The 19,192-nt window shown below is 48.4% G+C and overlaps 1 protein-coding gene across 1 annotated transcript in view; it reads right to left on the bottom strand.

Annotated features, from left to right (window-relative positions):
* The window catches only part of LOC137521480 (uncharacterized), a 75,686-nt gene that overhangs the window by 16,068 nt on the left and 40,426 nt on the right, over nucleotides 1-19,192 (bottom strand). The window contains exons 6-8 of the mRNA XM_068240802.1: nucleotides 17,885-17,911; nucleotides 17,790-17,818; nucleotides 16,848-16,917 (exon numbers count right to left, since the gene is read on the bottom strand). Coding sequence (XP_068096903.1) covers nucleotides 16,848-16,917; nucleotides 17,790-17,818; nucleotides 17,885-17,911 — 126 coding nt within the window. The remainder of the gene's footprint in view (nucleotides 1-16,847; nucleotides 16,918-17,789; nucleotides 17,819-17,884; nucleotides 17,912-19,192) is intronic.

The raw sequence follows: 19,192 nt of genomic DNA, 5'->3' as shown, positions 1-19,192 counted from the left end.
TCTTTACAATCAGACGCTAAACTAGGCCACCAGGCACATCTAGCCAGTAGATCCTGAGTTCTGGTGGCTCCCGGATGACCGGCATTCTTGTGAGAGTGAAAAAACTGCAGAATTTGTAACCGAAAGGGCAGTGGCACAAACATGACCCCCTCTGGCTTCCCCTCTGGAACATCCTGTTGATAGGGACTCAAAAGGGTTGACCAATCTCTCCAAGTCTCAGTGGCTGCCAGGACTACCTTTGGAGGCAGGATAGTCTCCGGGGCAGCAGACTGTACTGACTCGGGCTCAAAACATCTAGAGAGCGCATCGGCCTGGATTATACGTGATTATAAATCTAAATCTAGCAAAAAACAGGGACCACCGGGCCTGGCGAGGGCTGAGTCTCTTAGCCCCCTCGATATACTCCAAATTCTTATGGTCTGTGTAAACCGTGATAACATGTTCTGCACCCTCCAACCAGTGTCGCCATTCCTCAAAAGCTAATTTGATGGCTAGGAGCTCCCGGTTGCCGATGTCATAATTTTTCTCGGCAGGTGAAAATCTGCAAGAAAAGTAAGCGCATGGATGTAACTTGCCCTGCAATCCTGACCTCTGGGACAATACTGCTCCTACCCCCAACTCTGAGGCATCAACCTCCACAATAAATGGGAAAGGCGACGTCAACATGCCTGAGTAATGAGGCAGAACAGAACAGTTTCTTTAAAGTCGAGAAGGCCGTATGAGCCTCAGGTGACCAATGATGAGTATCAGCCCCTTTCTTGGTGAGACTGGTGAGAGGGGAGATGATGGTAGAGTACCCCTTAATGAATCTTCTGTAGTAATTGGCAAACCCCAGGAACCTCTGGAGTGCCTTCAGCCCCACAGGCTGAGGCCAGTCCAGGACAGCAGAAACCTTCCTGGATCCATCGAGAGACCAGAAGTGGAGATAATGTAACCTAGGAAGGCTACCGACTCTACCTCAAAGAGGCATTTCTCCAGTTTGGCATAGAGTCGATTCTGTCTTAACTTCCTCAAAACCCATCTGACATGCTGGCGATGTTCAGAGCGACTGGACGAAAAGATCAATATATTGTCCAAGTAAACCAGAACAAACTTCCCCAACACTTCCCTGAACACCTCATTGATTAACTCCTGGAAGACGGCCGGTGCGTTGCACAACCCGAAGGGCATCACCAAGTACTCGTAATGCCCGTCGGGCGTGTTGAAGGCCGTCTTCCATTCGTCAACATCTCTGATACGAACCAGATTGTATGCACCCCTGAGATCTAGCTTAGAAAAAATCTTGGCGTTGGTCACCTGTGTGAATAAATCGTCAATCAAAGGTAAAGGGTAGCGATTTTTCACAGTGATCTTATTCAGTCCTCTGTAATCAATACAGGGGCGAAGACCTTCCGTCTTTTTTCTTCACAAAAAAAACCCTGGCCCTGCTGGTGACCGTGAGGGACGTATGAACCCTTTCGCCAAGTTTTCCCTGATGTATTCCTGCATAGCTAGCTTCTCTGGCCCAGATAGATTATAAAGATGACCTCTGGGCGGCATACAACCAGATCTCAGATCGACAGTGGCGTATCTGGGTAAAATAGCGCCTATGGCAAACACTTAAATTGCGCCCCCTGGCCCCGCCCCCAAGAAGAGTCTCATTCCCCCATAATAAAAGCAGCCAGGTGCCTCAAGATAAGAAGTTAAATAGCCAGGTGCCTCAAGATAATTAAGTAGCAGTGTCCCCTATATACATAATTTGAGTAGATATGTTCCACAGACAATAGCATTAAGAAGGCACATGTGCTCCTAGATATCAATATAAGGTATAGTTATATGTGCATGCCACATTTGAAAAGTGCTCATCTAAGTACAGTTACTGGCATGACTATGTACTCTGTAAAGTGTTGCAGAAGATGTCAGGGCTATATAAATACAGTACATAATAATAATATGGTAGGACATTAGACTATGACTATGGTAGGATTAGATTGTTAGCTCCTCTGAGGACAGTTATTGACATGACCATGTACTCTGTAAAGTGCTGCAGAAGATGTCAGTGCTATATAAATACATACTAATAATAATATGATTGGACATTAGACTATGACTATGGTAGGATTCGATTGTGAGCTCCTTTGAGGACAGTCAGTGACATGACTATGTACTCTGTAATGTGCTGCAGAAGATTTCAGTGCTATATAAATACATAATAATAATATGGAAGGACATTAGACTAGGACTATGGAAGGATTAGATTGTGAGCTCCTCTGAGGACAGTCAGTGGCATGACTATGTACTCTGTAATGTGCTGCAGAAGATTTCAGTGCTATATAAATACATAATAATAATATGACTGGACATTAGACTATGACTATGGCAGGATTAGAGTGTGAGCTCCTCTGAGGACAGTCAGTGACATGACTATGTACTCTGTAATGTGCTGCAGAAGACTTCAGTGCTATATAAATACATAATAATAATATGGTAGGACATTAGACCATGACTATGGTATGATTAGACTGTGAGCTCCTCTGAGGACAGTCAGTGACATGACTATGTACTCTGTAAAGTGCTGTAGGAGATGTCAGTGCTATATAAATACATAATAATAATATGGTAGGACATTACACTATGACTGTGGTAGGATTAGATTGTGAGCTTCTCTGAGGACAGTCAGTGACATGACTATGTACTCTGTAAAGTGCTGCAGAAGATGTCAGTGCTATATAAATACATAATAATAATATGGTAGGACATTAGACTATGGCTATGGTGGGATTAGTGTGAGCTCCTCTGAGGACAGTCAGTGACATGACTATGTACTCTGTAAAGTGCTGCAGAAGGTGTGTGTGTGGGGGGGGGGGGGGGGGGGGAGGGAGCAATGGAACTAAATGCAGCTACTGATGGAACAATTTCCTGAAAGAATCTCCAAAAATCGGCTGGCCGGGAGGCGGGAGCAATAGGAATGTGATGTGTACCTTTTTAACCACTTGCCGACCGCGCACTCATAACGCGCGTCGGCAAAGTGGCAGCTGCAGGACCAGCGACGCAGTATTGCGTCGCCAGCTGCAGGCTGATTAATTAGGAAGCAGCCGCTCGTGCGAGCGGCTGCTTCCTGTCAATTCACGGCGGGGGGCTCCGTGAATAGCCTGCGGGCCGCCGATGGCGGCTCGCAGGCTAAATGTAAACACAAGCGGAAATAATCCGCTTTGTGTACATTTGTACAGCGCTGCTGCGCAGCAGCGCCGTAAGGCAGATCGGCGATCCCCGGCCAATCAGCGGCCGGCCGGGGATCGCCGCCATGAGGACGGATAGCGTCCTGTGCAGCCCGGATCTCCAGGGGGGGCCAGGTAGGAGAGGGAGGGGGAGGATTTCGCCGCGGAGGGGGGCTTTGAGGTGCCCCCCCCGCAACACCCGCAGGCAGGAGCGATCAGACCCCCCCAGCACATCATCCCCCTAGTGGGGAAAAAAGGGGGGCGATCTGGTCGCTCTGCCTGCACGCTGATCTGTGCTGGGGGCTGCAGAGCCCACCCAGCACAGATCAGCTACAACAGCGCTGGTCGTTAAGGGGGGGTAAAGGGTGGGTCCTCAAGTGGTTAAGGGTGGTGCAACAGATGGGGGGGGGGGGGGGTTAAGGGAAGCAGGGAGAGCAAGTTGAGGAAATGGGCAATAAGAAGTGTTGGAAAGGCAGGGGGGGGGGGGGGAACGACACAAGTGAGGGCAAAAAAAAAGAGAGAGAGAGAAGGAAGGGTGGGAGATACGGATGTGGAGGAACAGACTGTGTGGAAAGGGAGAAATCACACCAAGGCAATCTTCACCAGCCCCGTTGGGCAGGAACATCACACCACAATTATGCTGCACAGTACAGGAGAGAGAGGGGGCAGAGCACATGCTGGAAGCAGAGAGAGGCCAGGAAGTAATCAGCATAATAATCTTATCTATATTGTAGGGAGCTGCCTCTCTCTGCTCCGGTAACTTCACAGTTCACACACATCACCTATCAGCTTCCCCACGGCTCATCTCCTGCCTGTCTGTGTCACTCGGCTGCAGCTACACAGACTCTTGTTCTCCTCTATGTTCCATCCCCCATCAGCCCCAGCGGCAGCAGCAGGGCTCCACACAGCCAATCAGGAGGGGGATATGAGCAGTGTCTACGTTGCCTGGGCGACATAAGCTGTAGAGAGGTGAATGGGACGCGACAAGTGTCTCCTTCTGCTGTATGGCCCTGGCGGCCAGCTAAAACACCGCCATGGGAAGGGGCCAGGAGGTGATCAGACCTGGCTGGGAGGGAGAGAGGGGATTCTCTTATTTATGCGCCCCCTGGGAGGTGAGTGACAAGGGCGCCTATAGCAGGAGCCCCATGTGCACGCCTCCAGATCCGCCTCTGCAGATCGATAGGACAATCAAAGGCACGATGGGGGGGAAGTTTGTCTGCTGATTTTGGGCAAAAGTCATCAGCAAATTCTGCGTATTGTCTTGGTACACCTTCAACCTGAACGTTGGTATGACCCAGGGTTACTTTCGCTAAACAATGATGATAACAGTGAGACGACCAGCTCGTTAGCTGACCCGTAACCCAATCTATCTGAGGTGAGTGAATCTGTAACCAGGGCATGCCAAGAATGACGGTAGAGGTTGCCATATGCAAGACCAGAAATTGCAGACTCTCCTCATGTAAGACCCCCACTTTGAGATGCACATTAGGCGTCTGGGACAAGGGGCGATTACTCTGCAGAGGAGAGTCATCTACCGCAGTGACCAAGATGGGATGATTCAAGCATGGGTATACCCAATCTTTTTGCAAACTCGTAATCGATAAAATTAGCTGCTGAACCAGAATCAATGAAGGCTTCTGTAGAAGCAGTCTGACCCTCCCATGTGACCGAACAAGGGAGTAACAGACGATCATTATGTAGAGGTAAAGACTGCGCGCCCAGGGTATTACCTCTGACTACACCTAGGCGGCAGCGTTTCCTGACTTCTTGGGACTATTCCGCACTATATGACCCTCCTCTGCACAGTATAGACAAAGCTGCTCAGTCTTTCTATGATTCCTCTCTGAACGAGTTAATTTGGAGTGACCAATTTGCATTGGCACAGGTGGCGGTGAGGTAGGTGGAGACGTGGCATAAGAGACATATCTAACCCTGTCTTTGCCACGAGTTTGCCTTTGGTATCGTAACCGACGATCCACACGCACTGCCAGAGAGATTGCTTCCTCAAGTGTCTTAGGTTCAGGGTATCCCAACATCAGCCGAGAAACAGCGTCTGACAACCCTGATAAAAAAAAATCTAGTAGTGCGAAGGCCCCCCACCTAGCCGACACTGACCACTTCCTAAACTCAGCCGCATAGACCTCCACAGGATCCTTGCCTTGACGCAAGGTTTTTAACTTCCGCTCAGAGGTAGACGCAATGTCTGGGTCATCATAAATTATGGCCATGGACTTGAAGAAGTCTTCAACTGACCTAAGTGCTTCATGCCCTGTGTAACGATCGGTGAAGCACAGAGAGGTCTGATTACCGGTGATCTGCAGTATCACGGGGAATACAGACGTATACCAGATTATAAGTGATCTGCAGTCTCACCGATAATCCAATATACTAGCTAACCTCTGTTCACCTGAGTAGAGTGTAGTGTTTTGGTGTAACAGTAACAAGCCTCAGCGCAGTCGGAAGTACTGCGCTGATTCCTTCCGCAGATCTGGACTCTCCAAGACGGGAGGAGTCAGACTGATAGTAGGAAGGTTAGTCTGAAAGTGACACTCAGGAGGAGATGCCACTGACAGGACGGGGAACCGCCTCCAATAGTGAGGTCGGTTCTCAAGGTCGGACAAGCCAGGTCGATACACACGGACAGATAAGGTACAAGATCAGGAGGCAAAAGCAGAGTCGAAGTACAGGCAAGGTTTGGCAACAGGGTATCAGATATATCAAGGTACAAAATCAGGAGACAGAAGCAGGGTCTAGGACGAGCCGGGGTTCGGCAACAGAGTATCAGAGATATCGAGGTACAAGATCAGAGTTCAGGAGGATAGTCGAGACAGGCAAAGGGTCATAACAGATAATCACAATCAAACTAGTACTTTAGCTATTAACAGAATCTAGCTAAGTGTAGGATTACAGCTCCAGCTGGTCCCGGCACACTTGCGGATCTGACTACGGATCTGAGTGCTCCCACGTATGTGATCGCACGCCAGACAAGGAACAAGTGAACAGCCAGCAGTATATATACTCAAGGACCTTTCCAGGACCTCCCTAATTGCTGGACCAATGAAAGTTGTGGAAAATGTCAGCTGACCAGCCTGGTCAGCTGACTACTTCTGGCTGGTATATAAGCTTTGTCTCTGTGCGCGCGCGCGTGTCACTCTGAATCCTGGTGGACTGTCAGTCCCAGCCACACCAGAACTGTCTTGTAATGTATCTTGAGCAATACGAAATACCTTGCAGCTGCAACCCAAATTAGTATTCACCAGGGAGTCGACCAGTCACCACCTGTATCCACCAGAGGTGTAGCAACAATCCACCATAGAAATCAGGCTGGGTCTCGACCTGGATTTAAGGCCTGATGGCCACTTTTATTGTAGATATCACAGTAAAAAACACACAACGTTTCGACCTCAAGGGTCTTTCTCAAGTGCTTACAGACTATATGTGCAACACCTATATATATAAGTCATAAGACACCCCCCCCTAGGGGCGGGCACAATACTTAAAGGGACAAGCCACATAGAACACACTTCATAGGAAACATTTTAAATTGTACGCCTCATTCATGCCATTTGGCGCTAGGGTACCAAGATCAAAGATCCATTTACTTTCTCTACGCAGTAGAGAGATTTGCGGGTCCACACCCTCCTGCGGAAACACCTTTTCCAGTATGCACCACCTCAGATCGCCCACCACATGTCCACATTCATGAAAATGGCGACCTACGGGAGATTCAAACATATCTTTAGTTTTTTCTCTTTCCCTCTTCTCCATATCTTTTTTATAATTCCTAATGTTACTCCTATGCTCGTTAATCCTTCTCCTCCCATCTCTGGACGTCTGCCCTACATAACCCATTCCGCAAGGGCACTTTAACAAATAAATTACATTAATCGTAGTGCATGAATAATTCCCTTTGATCTTAATCTTTGTCCCGTTTGTAGTATGAGTGACATGGTCACCCCGAATGATGGATGAACAATTCTGACAGCTCATGCAAGGGAATGTACCTTTACGGCGGGGAATAAATGAGGTGGCGATCTTGCAAGGTTCTTTTAAATCTGCTCTCACTAGCTGATCTCTAATGCTCTTCCCTTTCCTGAATACCATTCTAGGTGGGGAATGGAATATTTTAGATAGCAGCGGATCCGTCTCCACCACTGACCAAGCTCCAAGCAGACATTTCCTAATGTCCGCCGCATGGTTATCGTATGTCAAGATAAATTGTACCCCCTCATGGGACTCCTTTCTACCTACCCTTCTCCTTCTCAGATCGCTCCTGTCCATTCTAGCTACCTGGGTGGCTGTTTCCTCAATTATCTCCCTAAGATATCCTCGCTTCTCATAGTCTGCCACCATTCTGGTGGACTGTTTCTGATACTTTTCATCGCTGGATGTGATTCTCCGTGCTCTAATGAGCTGACTCTTAGGGAGCCCTTTAATCAATGATGGGGGGTGGCAGCTACTTGCTAATAGCGCATTGTTCCTATCTGTCTCCTTGCGGAATAGGTCTGTCTCGAAAGTGCCTCCCCTTATCTCAACATCCACATCCAAAAAATGCAACTTAGTAGCACTATATTCCAGCGTGAATTTTAATGTATCATTTATTCCCCGCCGTAAAGGTACATTCCCTTGCATGAGCTGTCAGAATTGTTCATCCATCATTCGGGGTGACCATGTCACTCATACTACAAAAGGGACAAAGATTAAGATCAAAGGGAATTATTCATGCACTACGATTAATGTAATTTATTTGTTAAAGTGCCCTTGCGGAATGGGTTATGTAGGGCAGACGTCCAGAGATGGGAGGAGAAGGATTAACGAGCATAGGAGTAACATTAGGAATTATAAAAAAGATATGGAGAAGAGGGAAAGAGAAAAAACTAAAGATATGTTTGAATCTCCCGTAGGTCGCCATTTTCATGAATGTGGACATGTGGTGGGCGATCTGAGGTGGTGCATACTGGAAAAGGTGTTTCCGCAGGAGGGTGTGGACCCGCAAATCTCTCTACTGCGTAGAGAAAGTAAATGGATCTTTGATCTTGGTACCCTTGCGCCAAATGGCATGAATGAGGCGTACAATTTAAAATGTTTCCTATGAAGTGTGTTCTATGTGGCTTGTCCCTTTAAGTATTGTGCCCGCCCCTAGGGGGGTGTGTCTTATGACTTATATATATAGGTGTTGCACATATAGTCTGTAAGCACTTGAGAAAGACCCTTGAGGTCGAAACGTTGTGTGTTTTTTACTGTGATATCTACAATAAAAGTGGCCATCAGGCCTTAAATCCAGGTCGAGACCCAGCCTGATTTCTATGGTGGATTGTAATGTATCTTGAGCACCACATGTGGGGGCCGCTTCCAATGCGGATTCCGCCGTTTTCAATGCGGATTCCGCCGTTCCCAATGCGGATTCCGCCTCTCTGCCTAAGCGGCATGCGGCGGTTTTTCCGCGTTGTGACGCCCTGCTGGACGCGGAAACAGCCGCCTCACCTTGAGAGACGGCGGCTTTTCCGTGTTTCCTTACAGTACCCCCCCCGAGGAGTGGACTCCGGACAGCTTCTACCAGGTTTCTCGGGATGTAAGGCATGAAACTCCCTCCTTAAGTCATCTGCATGCATGCGTGTCCCCGGTACCCATTGCCTCTCCTCAATGCCGTACCCTTTCCAATGTACGAGGTACTGTACCGAGTTTTGTACCGTGCGTGAATCTAAAATCTTCTCCACCTCATATTCGGGTTGGGCATCTACCAACACAGGAGGAGGAGGAGTAGGACCCACCTGGACTGCTGGTTTAAGAAGGGACACGTGGAAGGACCTTACCCCCCCCCCCCCCCGCATGCTGGTGGGGAGATCAACGGTATAAGTAACATTGTTGATCTTCCTGGCTGCCGGGAATGGACCCACAAACCTGGGACCTAGCTTGTCAGAAGGTTATCTCAGGGTCAAGTGACGTGTGGACACCCAGACCAAGTCTCCAGGTTGGAACCTCCACTCCAATGACCGTCTTTTGTCAGCTTGACCCTTCTGACTCAAAAAAGCCTTTTCCAGGTTACTCTTTACTGTTCCCCAAAGGTCCTTAAGTGACCTTTGCCAGGTCTCCAGGGCTGGGAATGGAGTGGAGGCTACTGGCAATGGGGAAAATTTGGGTGATCTCCCCATCACTACCGAAAAAGGAGAAAATCCGGAGGACGAATTTTTTAAATTATTTTGCGCAAATTCTGCGAAGGGCAAGAATCTAACCCAATCGTCTTGCGCCTCAGCAACGTAACACCTCAAAAACTGTTCTAAGCACTGGTTTATCCTCTCCGTCTGGCCATTTGTCTGTGGATGGTAGCCTGACGAAAATGACAGCTTTATGCCCATGAGCTGGCAAAAAGCCTTCCAAAATCGTGAAACAAATTGGACTCCCCTGTCTGAGACTATGTTTTCAGGAATGCCGTGTAATCGGAAAATATGATAAAATATAGAGAAACCGAGAGCCCAATATAGTGTAGTATGTTAAAACATAAACGAAGTAAGGCAAATCAGTGAGAAGAATATACTCACATACGTGGGTTACCACACAGGCAACCACTGTATAATGCAGGTGAGGAGATTAGACCTGTCCTCACTCAGGATTAAGAAGTCGCTCTCTGTAGATGAGAAAAAGGGGTAGATCACCCCTCCACCAGGACGCGGATTTGCAGTAGGAGAACAGAGGCGCCAGCAGAATAAAAGTGGATAAAACCTTTAAAATTTGCTTGGAGGAAGTGGTGGACTTACCTCCATAAAGCAGACACGAAAGACTGTCTGAAAAGTAGCAATCACATTTATTATATGGTACCCCAAAAGTGCAACGCGTTTCGCAGGCCAAGCCCGCTTAATCAGGCAATAAATTGGGGACAAAACAGAATTCCAGCAGTAGCAGGTGTAGCGCCTCAGTAGCAGGTGTAGCACCTCCCACTGAGGCGCTACACCTGCTACTGCTGGAATTCTGTTTTGTCCCCACTTTATTGCCTGATGAAGCGGGCTCGGCCTGCGAAACGCGTTGCACTTTTGGGGTACCATATAATAAATGTGATTGCTACTTTTCAGACAGTCTTTCGTGTCTGCTTTATGGAGGTAAGTCCACCACTTCCTCCAAGCAAATTTTAAAGGTTTTATCCACTTTTATTCTGCTGGCGCCTCTGTTCTCCTACTGCAAAATCGGAAAATATGAGTTATGAATAACTCGGCCACTTCCTGAGCTGAGGGGAGTCCTTTCAATGGCACGAAATGGGCCATTTTGCTAAAACGGTCGACTACCACCCAAATGACCGCCATGCCCTCAGATCTGGGAAGCTCCCCTACAAAATCCATGGACAGGTGAGTCCATGGCTCACTCGGGGGGGGGCAAAGGCTGCAGGGTACCGATAGGTGCCAGCCGGGAGGGTTTACTCTTGGCACAAATCGCACATTCCCTCACGTACTCCTTGCAATCCGCTACCAAGGACGGCCACCAGGCGCATCTGGCTACCAAATCCTGTGTTCTAGATGCCCCAGGATGCCCAGCATTCTTATGCGCATGGAACATCTCTAGAACCTGAAGACGAAATGGCAGAGGAATGAACAGCACCCCTGCGGGCTTCCCTTCTGGGATGTCTTGTTGAAAGGGAATCAAAGTCTCCTTCCAATCCTCCCAAGTCTCTGTTGCGGCCAGTACCAAGCTCTGGGGAATAATGGTCTCTGGAACGGAGGGCTGTGCTGTCTCTGACTCGAAGCATCTGGATAAAGCATCCGCCTTGACATTTTTGCTACCCGGGGTGTACGTAATAATGAAAGAGAACCTAGAGAAAAACAACGACCATCGAGCCTGACGGGGGCTCAACCTCTTAGCCCCCTCGATGTACTCTAAGTTCTTGTGGTCAGTGTAGACCGTGACCGTATGCTCAGCTCCCTCTAACCAATGTCGCCATTCCTCGAAAGTCAGTTTAATGGCTAGGAGCTCTCTGTTGCCAATATCGTAGTTCTTCTCCGCAGGAGAGAACCTACGGGAGAAGTAAGCACACGGGTGCATTCTGCCCTGCAAGCCAGATCGCTGAGACAACACAGCCCCCACCCTGACCTCCGAAGCATCCACATCAACAATAAACGGAAAAGACGTATCCACATGTCTGAGGATGGGTGCTGAACAAAATAGGCCCTTCAGGGTGGAAAAAGCCTGTAACGCCTCAGGAGACCAGTGCGTGGTATCTGCCCCTTTCTTGGTGAGACTGGTAAGGGGAGAAATGACCGTAGAGTACCCCTTTATGAACCTCCTATAATAGTTGGCGAAGCCAAGAAACCGCTGAAGAGACTCAGGGCTGAGGCCACTCCAGAACAGCGGAAACCTTGGCAGGATCCATAGACAGGCCTGTGGTGGAAACTATGTACCCCAAGAAAGCGACAGAAGTTACCTCAAATATACACTTTTCAAGCTTTGTGTACAAAGAGTTCTGCCTTAGTTTGTTAAAAACGAACCTCACATGGGTCCTATGTTCAGAGAGGTTGTTGGAGAAGGTAAGGATATCGTCTAGGTAGACTAGGACAAATTTCCCCAACACCTCCCTGAAAACCTCGTTGATGAGTTCCTGGAAAACGGCCGGGGCATTACATAGCCCGAAGGGCATCACCAGGTACTCATAATGCCCGTCTTGTGTATTAAAGGCCGTTTTCCACTCATCGCCCTTTCTTATGCGTATCAGGTTGTATGCCCCCCGCAAATCCAGCTTAGAAAAGATCTTGGCATCAGTGATCTGTGTGAACAAATCGTCTATCAGAGGTAGCGGATAGCGATTCTTCACTGTAATCTTGTTAAGACCGCGGTAATCAATGCAGGGCCGCAGGCTTCCGTCTTTCTTATTTACAAAAAAGAAGCCTGCCCCGGCAGGCGACCGGGACGGGCGAATAAACCCCTTGGCCAAATTCTCCCTGATGTACTCCTGCATAGCCAATTTTTCGGGCCCCGACAAATTGTACAAATGACCCCGGGGGGGGGGGGGGGGGGGGGTACACAACCGGAACGGAGATCAATGGGACAGTCAAAAGGGCGATGGGGAGGCAATTTATCGGCTGCTTTGGGACAAAATACATCAGAATATTCAGAATAATGGTCAGGTACACCCTCCACCTGGACTCTGGTTTGCCCCAATGTTAACTTCCCCAAACCCCGCTGAAAACAATGTGGTGACCAGGTGGTTAACTGACCCGTGGCCCAGTCAATATGCGGCGAATGGACTTGCAACCACGGCATGCCTAGGATGATAGTGGAGGTTGACATATGTAACACAAAAAATTGTAATTGTTCCCCATGCAATACCCGTATGGTGAGCTTCACCACCAGGGTCTGTGACAGGGCACGATTCCGTTGCAGAGGGGAATCGTCCACTGCCATGACCTGTATGGGGGGTCTCACGGGAGTGAGTGGAAGACCCAACTCCTGAGCGAATTCGAAGTTCATGAAATTGGCCGCTGAGCCAGAGTCAATAAAAGCCTCAGTGGCTACAGATTTATCATCCCATGTAACAGTACAGGGGAGAAGCAATTTTCTTTCTTTAAGGGTTGAAAATTGTGTGCCCAGGGTGTCACCCCCCACTACTCCTAGGCAAACTCGTTTCCCGACCTGTTAGGGCAGTTTCGCACCCTATGCCCTGCTGCTGCACAATACAGGCACAGCTGTTCCGTCATTCTCCGCCTTCGCTCCACCTAGGTCAGTTTCAATCAACCAATCTGCATTGGTTCGGGCGGAGGCAAGGCCGGAGAGGGTGAGACAGGCGGAGAAGGTGCTACTAGAGGTGCAGCGGACGGTGCCGCGTAAGATATCACCCTGACACGGTGACTGCCCCTAGTCTGCCTCTGATGGCGTAGCCTGCGGTCAACTCGAATGGCCGATGAGATGGCCTCATCGAGTGTTTTGGGCTCGGGTACGGTTAGCATTAGGTCAGAGACCTCCTCCGACAACCCAGACAGGAAGTAATCCATCAGGGCATAGTTGTCGAATCTGGCGGTGACTGACCACCTACGGAATTCTGCCGCATAATCCTCGACCGAGCCTCTGCCTTGCCGCAAAAGTTTGAGCTTCCGCTCAGAGGACGCAGCAAGGTCAGGGTCGTCGAAAATTACGGCCATGGCCTTAAAGAATTCCTCTACCGAGGTCAGAGCGGTATCAGTGGGAGGCAGGTTATATGCCCAGGACTGGGAGTCGCCAGTCAGCAAAGATTTAATAAAGATGACCCGTTGGGTCTCAGTCCCCGAGGATCGGGGTCTCAACTCGAAACACGATAACACTCTACTCTTAAAATTCCGGAAGTCAGACTTATGGCCGGAAAATGTATCTGGTACGGGCATACGTATGTCATCACTAGGAGGGGATCGCACCGAATCAACTGACGTCTGGGTTTGCACAGAGCCTGTTAGGGCATCAATCAAAGCTTTGTGCTGGCCCAGTGCTTGATGGATAGTATCCACCGAAGTGGCAAGCACGGTCAGAGGGTCAGCGCATGCGTCCATCAGTTTATTGGTCTGGCGTTCTGTAACGATCGGTGAAGCACAGAGAGGTCTGATTACCGGTGATCTGCAGTATCACGGGGAATACAGACGTATACCAGATTATAAGTGATCTGCAGTCTCACCGATAATCCAATATACTAGCTAACCTCTGTTCACCTGAGTAGAGTGTAGAGTTTTGGTGTAACAGTAACAAGCCTCAGCGCAGTCGGAAGTACTGCGCTGATTCCTTCCGCAGATCTGGACTCTCCAAGACGGGAGGAGTCAGACTGATAGTAGGAAGGTTCGTCTGAAAGTGACACTCAGGAGGAGATGCCACTGACAGGACGGGGAACCGCCTCCAATAGTGAGGTCGGTTCTCGAGGTCGGACAAGCCAGGTCGATACACACGGACAGATAAGGTACAAGATCAGGAGGCAAAAGCAGAGTCGAAGTACAGGCAAGGTTTGGCAACAGGGTATCAGATATATCAAGGTACAAAATCAGGAGACAGAAGCAGGGTCTAGGACGAGCCGGGGTTCGGCAACAGAGTATCAGAGATATCGAGGTACAAGATCAGAGTTCAGGAGGATAGTCGAGACAGGCAAAGGGTCATAACAGATAATCACAATCAAACTAGTACTTTAGCTATCAACAGAATCTAGCTAAGTGTAGGATTACAGCTCCAGCTGGTCCCGGCACACTTGCGGATCTGACTACGGATCTGAGTGCTCCCACGTATGTGATCGCACGCCAGACAAGGAACAAGTGAACAGCCAGCAGTATATATACTCAAGGACCTTTCCAGGACCTCCCTAATTGCTGGACCAATGAAAGTTGTGGAAAATGTCAGCTGACCAGCCTGGTCAGCTGACTACTTCTGGCTGTTATATAAGCTCTGTCTCTGTGCGCGCGCGTGTCACTCTGAATCCTGGTGGACTATCAGTCCCAGCCACACCAGAGCTGTCTTGTAATGTATCTTGAGTACCACATGTGGGGGCCGCTTCCAATGCGGATTCCGCCACTTTCAATGCGGATTCCGCCGTTACCAATGCGGATTCCGCCTCTCTGCCTAAGCGGCATGCGGCGGTTTTTCCGCGTTGTGACGCCCTGCTGGACGCGGAAACAGCCGCCTCACCTTGAGAGACGGCGGCTTTTCCGCGTTTCCTTACACCCTGTAGGTAAATTATACGCCCAGGTTTGAGCATCCCCTGAGAGTAAGGTCTTGATAAAGGTAATTTTCTGTGCCTCTGTGTCCCTGACAGATTGGGCCTTAATTCAAAATATGCAAAGAGAGGGTGGTGGATGACACCCCTTGGTGCGATCAGGCCCCTGTCGAATATGCTCAGCTGCTCCCAGTATAACCACTATAGAGAAAAAATAAAGAAGAAGGGGCGCTTTGAGTCTTCCACCAAAGTAATACAGCGCTGCTGTTGGGCAGGTCTCACCTGATTCAGATGTGGCTGGCACAGCGTACGCAGCCTCAGCACACTTGCGTCCCACTTGGCCGAGCCGGGGACCAGGCTCACCCACGTAGGGGCGGATGTGACATCACGTCCCGGCGTCCTCCGGGGTCTGTAGTGATGGAAACCAGGACGCTCACCCGGGGAGCGATATACGGAAGTAAACTATCCAATATGCTGCTGCGGACGGAACTCCGCAGTATGGATGGAAAAAGAGGTGCATTCAAAGATAAAAGTACTGGGAAAGTACAATTTATTAAAACGACGCGTTTCACGAAGGCTCACCCTCCGCTTTATCAAGTTCATAACATATTTAAAAATGCACCTTTTTATATCATACATGGTTAATTCAAAATATGACATCACACGATTCTTAAAATTCTGAAAGTCAGATCTATGGCCAAAAAACTTTTCCGGTACAGACTTTCTCAAGTCTGTGACGGGAGGGGATCGCACTGAATTGACAGTCGTCTGTAGGACTTGTAGTGACCCAGATAAGGCAGAGATCTGGGCCTGCTGACCGTTCATCACTCTGATGATATTTTTCACCGAGGTGGTGAGTGTGTCCAGACAAGTGCCAAGTGCATCCATATTGTTTTGGTCTGGCGTTCTGTAACGATAGGTGTCAGCAACCAGAGAGAGAATCTGATTCTTGGCGATCTGCAGTATCCCCAAGAATACAGATATACCTGATTATTGAGGATCTTCAGAATCGCCAATAATCAAATATGTCTAACCTCTAGACACCTGAGTGTGTAAGTGTTTTGGTGCAACAGTAACCTTTGGACCACCGGGGTAGCAGGTGGTCCAATCAGCAGAGAAGACTCCACTGCAGTCAGGGACACCTGGAGAGGGAGTCCCTGACTGATAAGGAGCAGTGTCCCCTCTGTAGAGCAGGGGACCCCTGCGGGAAGGCTGGACACCCAGAGAGGGGGGTGACAGTCCAAGGGTCAGACAGGCCGGGTTGGCAACAGAGTATCAGATATGCAAGGTACCAAATCAGAGATCAGAAGAATAGTCAGTAAAGCTATAGGTCATAACAGATATCAGAACAAGGCCTAGTCTGAGGTGTGAGGGCCGTGATCTCAACACCCTGGAACTATGCTAGAGAATAACACAGATAATATACAGTAACTGGCTAAGTGTGGATTCCCAGGTCCTCCTGGTTCCACCACACTGAACAATCTGACTAAGGTCTGAGTGCCAACACATAAGCATTCGCAACGCCAGACAACCAGCAACTGAACAGCAGGAGATATATATAGTAAAGCGTCCCACAGCGCTGCCCAGCTCCCATCAACCAATCACTGACTGAGCAGGAATCAGCTGACCGGCCTGATCAGCTGATCTTCCTCCTATTGGTATGAAGAGCTTGCCTTGCAACGCGCGCGCGCGTAGCTCTCGATCTGTGTGCACTACTAGGTCCAGACAACCCAGACACATGTTGCTGCGGGGAAACCGCTGCACTAGACGCGGAATCCGACACCTTACCGTCAGAACATGCGGCGGCCCCCACGCCATTCTCCCCATGTGCATCACTAGTTCCAGACAACCCAGACGCATGCTGACGCGGACAAACCGCCGCATCAGACGCGGAATCAGCCACCTTACTGTTAGAACACGCGGCGGCTTTTCCGCTATTCATCACAGTATGTTCTTATGAGTATTCCAGAGTAAAGATGCATGTTGGTGGGTGTTTTTTTTTTACTTACCCGTGGCCATGCTTGTTTTGGGTTGCCTCCTGGTCCATCCTTGGCTTATGGGAATAGCTTGGAAACTGCCCTGAAAGAAAAAAAAGATAAGACAGGAAGTCATTTTAATGCTTATGAGCCAAAAGGTCATTCACGTACGTAGTACAAACATCCAACTGGAATAGCCATATGGGGAAGTAAACAGATGGAGCGGGTCATGGTAAGGGATGAGGCTTGAGCCAACGGGAAGGTGAATGACACTGTGCTGAGCATAGGACAAAAAATAGATACCTCTGGCAGTATAGGACGTTATCCAAAGTAAAAGAACTAAAGTCTCCTTTCGATTAGGTCATCTACTCTATTATCTTTATCAGGATTGTGGTAACTATTGACTGAGATTGGAAGAAGGATGTCTTTAGTTACACTGGATGCCAAAAGAAGCCATCAGGAAAAAAGTAAATTTAAAGTTACACTAATTTAAAGTTATACAAACAGCAGTTACCAAAGAGCAGGTGAGGAGGCCTACTCACTCTGTTTCTTTTCATCTAACAATAGTACTGGGCAGTGCCTAAGTGAAACACTATATGGATCACTGTAAAATAGTTTCTAATGGAATTGTTGTCCAAGAGAAGCTAATATACTTAGAAATTAGAAAAAAAGAGAATTCAGAAAAGAAAAATAATGAAGTCTGAGAAAGATATACTGTAGTTATTGCTTCTTCTCTTTATTATAATCAGGGATGGTCAATGAGTTCCAAATTGAGGCAGGATTATCCAAATCTTCAGTGCAAATTTAAGTAGCTTGAGAATGGACCAATGAAATTCCACCTTGGCAAGAGTCCATTGGTCCATTTTCATGCTTCATAGATTTGCATTGAAAAGATTAATCTTTGGTCAACTTGGAACTACTTCCATTACCTTGACCATTACTATTTATAAAAACACATTCTAAGTCATAACTTACCTTTACCGGTTGTGTGTCCAGATTTTGCACTAGAAGAAAAGAAAATAATAAGTATAGATGCTACATTTAGTAACAAGATAAACATGTTGGTTTACCTGCAAGAGTCGTCCATCAAAAGGAATCTGAAATATAAAAGGACAATAATCAGAAATTGGACAGGACATATGAAAAACTGAATAGTGGTATTAATAATTGAAGACAGTTATTTCAGAGTAGAAGAAAGATTGTTGAATATTTATTTTAATGGTGACAAGAAGGTATTCCTTAACCTAATAAAGACCTACGTAGTATAAATCTACGTCCAGCAAGTGGTGCTGCCGCTCTGGCTGGACATAGATTCAACATCGCAGTAAACGAAGAGTTCCGCCACGATCGTGCGCACCTAAGAGGAGATTAAGCTGTCTTATGACAGCTGACATCTCCCCTCAGTGATCAGGAGCCATCGCGATTGGCTCCTGATCACGTGATCACCGGCGAATCATAGTGATTGCGGGCGGATCGTAGTGATCACTTTTAGTGATGCGGCGGTGGGGGGGAAGAAGAGTATCCACTCACCTTCCTGCCGTTTCCCCCTGCGATCCGCTGCTCTGGCCAACATCCCCGCTCGCTCTGAGTATCGGGTCCCGGCTTGATGGCGTCATCAAGCTGCGACCCGGAACTGAGCGCCAGTACGAGTGTCATATGACAGCTGACATCTCCCTTCACTGATCAGGAGCCATCACGATTGGCTCCTGATCACGCGATCGCCGGCCGATCGTGGGGTAAGGGGTAAGAAGAGGACGGGGACGCACCTTCCTGACGTTACCTCGGCGATTGTCGCTCTCCTCCGCTCTAGCCGGCATCCCCGCTCGCCCTGCATTTAGTGTCGGTTCCCGGCTCGATGACGTCATCATGCCTTGACCCGGAACTTAGCGGCAGTGCGAGCGAGGATGCTGGCCAGAGCGGAGGGGGCTAGAGCTGCTCATCACTGGAGCCTGGGAGGTGAGTAAAGGCTGCCTGCAATACGGGGGACACCTGGCCACACCAAGAAAACAATACCCAGCTTAGCCCTACCAGGGATCCGGCTGCCTGACCCCCCCAAATGCGCCCCCCCCCCCAGGCAAAATTGCCTGGTCCTTAAGGAGAGTTAGGCAGCTGGTCCCGAAAGACAAAAGTTATTTCAGCTGTCATATGTATTACTGCTGAAAAACATTTGTATTACTTAGAATAAGAAGGTTTGTGTAACTGTCGTTTATAGTATTCTAATTTAAAGACATAGGTATTTCTTAGGATAATAAGAAATTTGTGACTAGTGTTGTCTGGATTCCTCTAATTGGAAGGCATTAATTCCCAAAGGATAATATAACAAAACAGAGGTACAAGGATGATTAAAATACAGTAAAAATGGTATAAAAATGGGAGGT

The sequence above is a fragment of the Hyperolius riggenbachi genome, chromosome 6 (assembly GCF_040937935.1).
Source record: "Hyperolius riggenbachi isolate aHypRig1 chromosome 6, aHypRig1.pri, whole genome shotgun sequence".
Classification (NCBI taxonomy): domain Eukaryota; kingdom Metazoa; phylum Chordata; class Amphibia; order Anura; family Hyperoliidae; genus Hyperolius; species Hyperolius riggenbachi.
The sequence above is the reverse complement of the archived record's forward strand: the minus strand, read 5'-3'. Positions and strand labels throughout refer to the sequence as shown.